Below are 6,902 nucleotides of genomic sequence, written 5' to 3' on the forward strand. Positions count from 1 at the left end.
GATCTCAGCGCTTTGGGGGGGTCTTTAGTCCGGCGGCTGTCCTACTTTCCATCGCTTATTGGGGGGTACTCTAGGTTCGGGCCATTTCCGAGCTCGGAGCCCTTCCCTGGACAGCACGCCAAACACGCTTTACATACTTCAGGTAATTATATGTAAGTGTGAACTCGTAAAATAACATTCTTACAGTATTAATGCATTAGAGCATGTAGCTTGATCAGAATCGTAAAGAGACATTAATTTACAAGGCAGAATCAGAACCTCATGTAATTAATTTACAAGGCAGAATCAGAACCTCATGTAATTTGTGCACAAGAGTTTTATTAATTAAGGACTAACACATGACTAATCAACAAACAAACAAACATACAATCACTCATACATGGAGGAAGGGCAAGTCAGATTGGATAAATGGAGCCATTAGAGAAACAAGAAAAATTACGCTATGAGAAGAGTCACTTAACCACCTGAATGAAACCATCAGTGCCGTTTTACAAAGGCGTTTGCAAATTAAACTTTTTAAACAAATTAAACACATATGTTTGTTTAGTTAAATGTATGATACTTGCATTGCCTTGGTCGTTGACGAGTGTTTGGATGTAGTCTTAGATGAAAGTCTTGATGGTTTCAAGGTTTTGGACTTGGGATCACATTTTTATGGGTTTAAGGAGCGATGAATTTCAAAGGTGTCCTGGTTCTGTGGTGATTGGGAGTTTCTTTCAAGGTGGAAAGTGAAGAAGAATGATGAGCTGAGAGAGAGAGACCTAGCTGAAATCCTGTGATCTTTGGGGAATGAAAAAACAAGGCTGCAGGGCCTGGCGCAGGCTTGGGGTTCTGGAGAGTTCTAGCTCATTTTCCTCATCTTCCTAGGAGTTTAAGGCCTCCCAGGCGCAGAAGCATCGACTCTGGGACTTATCAACCAGAAGATGGCAAGGTGATGAGACACGGGACTAAAAGAACTGAGAAAAGCCAGGAGAATTGAGGCGAGTCACTGTGTGAAGCCTTTATCTCTTTTGGGGGTTACAGTCAGGAGATAAAGGTAATTGGGAGGCCAGGGTAATTGATAATTGGGAGGCTAGAGAGCCAATGGTGACTTTTGCTTTTGGAGGGAAAGTTTACAACTCTTTGTCTGTAAGCATGGTATTTGCATATGTATTGGGATTGGTTGTTCATGCAAAAACTACTAAATATTCTTAAAACACTAATATGTTGCATAGGTATCAAAAGATAACATACACCTTTTAAATCATCAACAAATTCAATGAGACCAAACATCTTATTTGTGATGTTATACTACATAGTGATCATAACACATGCATAAAAACATTTTACAATACAAAAGACAAAATAAATGAACAGTAATAATATACACAATGATCTGAGGATATGTGTGTTCGTTCACAGAAAGTTTTTTTTTTTTTAAGAATTAATGAAAGAAGTCAGTTCCCATGGCAGTATGTGTCCTTTTTAGAGTATTAGTTGGGGAAAGTTCTCTCCACATTCTTTTGAGTCGTAAAGTTTATTTGGTCTGGCAGAGGAGTCCTGGTTGCCATAGTAAGACCATTTGTAGACATTATGGCAGCCAGTGTTGTGGATTGGGTGAGGGGGGTCTGTGATCATTTGTTAATCTAATAAAAAATATATATATTATTTGGTAAATCTAATGAACAACTGTGTCTGATTGGTCCGGACCCTACATTGTTTTTTTTTCGAGCAACAAAGAATGTCGGTTTGTAGAGTAATTTACAACAGCTTCAGATGTGGCTCAACCAATCAGAATCAAGGACCAAAACTGTTTTATACATTTTAGTTGAAACTCTTTCCACACTGAGGGGATCTGTCAGCCTTCTCTCTATTGTGAATTTTAATGTGCCTGTTAAGATTTTCTTTTAGAGTGAAACTCTTTCCACACTGTTGGCAGATAAAAAGGCTCTCTCTATTGTGGATATTCATGTGCTTGTCAAGGTTTCCTCGTTTACTGAAACTCTTTTCACATTGATTGCATGTGTAAGGATTCTCTCCAGGGTGAACTCTCAGGTGGACTCTAAGGTTTCCAGGATTACTGAAACTTCTTCCACACTGATGGCACGTGAAAGAGTTATCTCCTGTGTGAATTCTCATGTGAGTTTCAAGGTTTACTTTTCGAGTGAAACTCTTTCCACACTGTTGGCAGATGAAACGCTTCTCTCCTGTGTGAATTTTCATGTGAACTTTAAGGTTTGTATTTTGAATGAAACTCTTTCCACACTGTTGGCAGATGAAACGCCTCTCTCCAGTGTGAATTTTCATGTGGTCTTTAAGGGTTCCTTGTTGAATGAAACTCTTTCCACACTGTTGGCAGATGAAAGACTTCTCTCCTGTGTGAATTTTCATGTGGACTTTAAGGTTTGTATTTTGAATGAAACTCTTTCCACACTGTTGGCAGATGAAAGATTTCTCTCCAGTGTGAATTTTCATGTGGACTTTAAGGTTTCCTTTGTGACTGAAACTCTTTCCACACTGTTGGCAGATGAAACGCCTCTCTCCAGTGTGAATTTTCTTGTGGACTTGAAATTCTCCTTGTTCATTGAAACTCTTTCCACGCTGTTGGCAGATGAAAGATTTCTCTTCTGTGTGAATTTTCATGTGGACTTTAAGGTTTGTATTTTGAATGAAACTCTTTCCACACTGTTGGCAGATGAAAGGCTTCTCTCCAGTGTGAATTTTCATGTGGACTTTAAGGTTTCCTTTGAGACTGAAACTCTTTCCACACTGTTGGCAGACGAAAGATTTCTCTCCTGTGTGAATTTTCATGTGGACTTTAAATTCTCCTTGTTCACTGAAACTCTTTCCACACTGAAAGCAAGTGAAAAAAACTCCTAGTTCTTGCCTTTTGAGCTCTTTTTTGTGTAAATGTATTTTCTGACTGTAAGGAACAAAATGATGTTATGAAATTATGTTATGAAAACATGAAGATTCTCAAACTGATCTTTGTCTTCAGTTTCATTCAGATCTTCTCTCTCCTCTTTCAGTGCTGTTGGGCCTAAGGTGGGAAAACAAAGAAATAAAAGTTAACCCCAGTTTAATGCCACAAAGCAGGTAACACCAAAACATGTAGATACTGTATGTAATGCATGTATGCTAGATCTCATATCATGGTGTCCAAACCTGATCATAGTCGGCTGGTGTCCTATAGAGTTTAAGCTGGCTGCTATACAATTTATTCAATCTAATAATAGTTTAGGAAACCTAGATATAGACTGATCTCAATTATGACGTACCATTTTTTTCTTCTAGGGGATCAAATGCAACAAATATAAGAAAGGCAAGGAAAATGGACAAACTCCCCACTCAACGGTAAGATGAAAAATTCATCACACAATAATTCTTTCTGAGGTTTTAATAAGGGGGCCATGATGTTAGCCAACCATAAAAATGGGCTGTTACAGCGAGTCCCAACCACGTTCCTGGAGCCCCTCAACACTGCATGTTTCTCTAATTAAATGATTAATTACCTGGTTCAAGTGTGTTTGATCAGGGTCAGAGCTAAACTTTGAAGGATGGTAAATCTTTAAGAACAGGTTTGTGCACCCCTGCACTAACATGGGGGTGTGAGACAAAAGAGAGACGCAAAATGTGCAGTGTTTGGGGGCCTCCAGGAACATGGTTGGGAACCACTGGTCTGTTACACTGACCTTTTAAATGGAAAATGCCCCATAACTTACTGTAAAAAAAACAAACAAATAAAAAAAAACCACATCACATCAGAACATATCCTTTAAAAGAAAACAGGCAATATTTTTACACCAATTGAATGTGAAGTGAGATGTGCTGAAGTATGGTGAATTTATGCTCTACATTTAATCCATCCAAGTGTCTGTGCCCGCTCACACACACGCGCGCGCGCGCTCACACACACACACACACACACACACACCCGGAGCACTGACTCTCTCCCACACAAATATTTAACTTTATTATCACTTTAAACATAAAAATACATAGGAAATGCAATGCAAAAAAAAAAAAAAACATAGAATACGTACAACTGTGTTTATTGTTTTGTGCCCAAGATTTAATGATGTTGTTTTAAAATATATATTTAAAAAAATTACAAATCTAAAATGAGTCTTTAAGGAACTAAATTAAAAATGAAATAATAGAAAACAGCCTACATTTTAACTGGGAAGAGGAACAGACATTTACTCATTTGAGCTAGTAATTAAGGCTACGTTTACATTAATCCGGATACATTTGAAAATGGAGTTTTAATTTTAAAACGCTCTCCGTCCACACTAGCGTTTCCAAGCGTTTTCCAAAAGTTTCTCATCCACACTGAAACGTAGGAAAACATCAAATTCGCCTTACTGCGCATGCGTAAAGCCTCCGAAATTATACAGACATAATAAGTTTTCACGCAATTCTTCTGGCGGGATAATTTACGGAAATATCTCATCATCCACTAACGCGTCTATATCGCGCTCATTCATATTTTATCTGAAAAGCAGTTGTCTTCATGTTTTGCAGGACAGCAACTGTGAGTAAATTTTCTGTCATCATTTTAGGACCGTAATTTGAAGAGTGTACAAGGTAAATCTCTTTAGCAGCAGTGTGACAGTGAATAGCACAGGCACAATTACTGCTATAAACATAGATATCTATTATATGCGTCACATGACTATAAATATGCGCCATCGTTTTCAAAAGCCTCCGTTTTCACTGTCCACACTACAATGTGAAAACGGCATTTTCAAATTTATCCACTTTGGCCGGAGTTTTTAGAAATAATCGTTTTCTGTGATAAAAACGGGGTTTTCGTGTAAATGAGAGGCCAAACCGCAGGGAAATATCTGCGTCTTCCCTTCGTGTAAATGGGGTCTAAGACTGTATTAGTCAGCTTACATTTTATTTTCATTTACTGCTATGATAAAAAATAACTTACATTTAGGATTATAATTGTACATGTGTCACATTTTATGAACAAAAACAAATATTTTAGCAAAATGTCTACTTTTCCCAGAATTATTGAGCTACTACTATATTGTCTGTTTAGCATGCAGCAGTTTACTAGTGTACTACTCGTTTACTTGTGTAAACCTCATCCACTCCTGACAGTAAACTTAATGTTTGCATGACTCTCTAACATTCACAGATGAAGAAAATGCCCTGAGGAAAACACAACATCTCAAATGTATTAAACAATACAAATAGATCCATAACCAACATTAAGGACTGCTTAAAAACAAATGTGCACATCAAATTGCCTTCACTCACTGAACCAGGATCACACTAGTGAGATTGTGTGACCTTAAATGGTCATTTATGGTACCACTTTAACCCAGATTGATTTGTTATTTTATCTCAAGTCAGGTTTTGGACTTTAATCCCAGCTTTTCTTAGACTCTTTTGGAAACAGCCCCCAGAGCTTGACATAACATGACATAAACTGAGTTAAGGTTAGGAGACACTGCCAACTAAAGCATAAGGGCAGTCACATGATTGGAGCTCCAGGGAGAAGCTTGCATACAGAAGCATAATACACCTGGTATGATTGCTCCATGGAGCAGAGGACTTAATCCTCAGAAATGAGAGGGGGACCCAGATGTTTTCTTTGGGAGCGGCGTGCTAATTGGAGAGCAGGGGTGGCGAATGGCAGTCCAGAAGAGCCACAGACCTGCAGAGTTTTGCTTCAACCCTTAATCAAACACACCTGAACAACATAATCAAGATCTGAAGGATTACTAGAAAGCTACAGGCAGGTGAGTTTTAATTAGGGTTGGAGCTGAAATCTGCAGGACGGTGGCTCTCCAGGACCGGAGTTCGTCCTTGAGTAAGGTGAATTTAAAGTTTTCTGACATTTCAGTGTGGATAAGAACCTTTTGAAAAATGCTTGAAAACACTAGTGTGGATGGACAATATTTTAAAACAAAAAGGCTGTTTTCAATTGTATGCGGATTCATTTAGATGTAACCTGGCTGTTTTATGGTTTTAATATTAGAAGCAAATATTGGGTTTATATTTATACACACACACACACACACACACACACACACACACACAGTGTTTAGGTTAATTATTAATGCATGACGTCATAACAAATGCACACTTTGAAAGCAAGATATTCATTGTTAGTATTTGTCATGTGATCTGAACACTTCTGTTGAATGTCTCCATTTCTGCAATCCTGTGACATTATTCATAAATAAAAATTCATTTCAGCTTTGAGAATTAAAAAAACAACCTGTTTGTGTCTCAATATCTTCATGTTTGACTGTGAAAGCCTCTTGAATGTCTTCACTCTCCTCTTTAATACATGGATCTCTGTTGATCCTCCAGGAGTTTTTTTTCTGTGTGTTTGAACACTTTGTCCTGTTTAAGATGAGAATAATTAATAGAAAGAAAAATGCATGCAAACTAAATCTCTATCTGCTTCTCAATCAGCTCCTGGTTCACTAGTCAGTGCACTAGAAAGACAGCAGAGAGTTAATAGACTTGATTAAAAATATATACAAATTACACAGGACGTTCATATTTAGGCAGGCTATTTTTTAATTACATTTGGTATTCAATTATTTGTTCATATCTAATATATTACACGTTCATGAAATCATTCTCGGTTGTGATTCACTCGTTTGTGTTTGTTGTTGTCGTTTGTAGTCCGCGTGCCGCTGATTCGAATCACTGAATCATTTCTCAAATGATTCGGATTCTCAGTTTCTCTCATCACTTCTTATCATCACACGATTGATTCATGATAGAGAGAGCGAAATGAGACGCACCTTCTCTGTTACTAAAGGCTAACGTTTTGTTTAACTAAATAAGTATCTAAATCACTAAATGAAGCATTGCAACGTTACATTTAGCAATACTGCATTTATTTTACATAGTTTGAAAAAAACGCTTTAATTGATGTAACAGTTTGCATT

General features: G+C 37.6%; 1 protein-coding gene across 1 annotated transcript; it reads right to left on the bottom strand.

Moving 5' to 3' along the window:
* Nucleotides 1-298: 298 nt before the first annotated feature.
* On the bottom strand, nt 299-3,013 carry LOC141291586 (uncharacterized). Its single transcript, XM_073823748.1, has one exon. It carries the CDS (start codon nt 2,788-2,790, stop codon nt 1,804-1,806), a length of 987 nt encoding a protein of 328 aa, XP_073679849.1. The 5' UTR covers nt 2,791-3,013; the 3' UTR covers nt 299-1,803.
* Between the last annotated feature and the right edge of the window lie 3,889 nt (nt 3,014-6,902).

The sequence above is a fragment of the Garra rufa genome, chromosome 18 (genome assembly GCF_049309525.1).
Source record: "Garra rufa chromosome 18, GarRuf1.0, whole genome shotgun sequence".
In the NCBI taxonomy this organism is placed as follows: domain Eukaryota; kingdom Metazoa; phylum Chordata; class Actinopteri; order Cypriniformes; family Cyprinidae; genus Garra; species Garra rufa.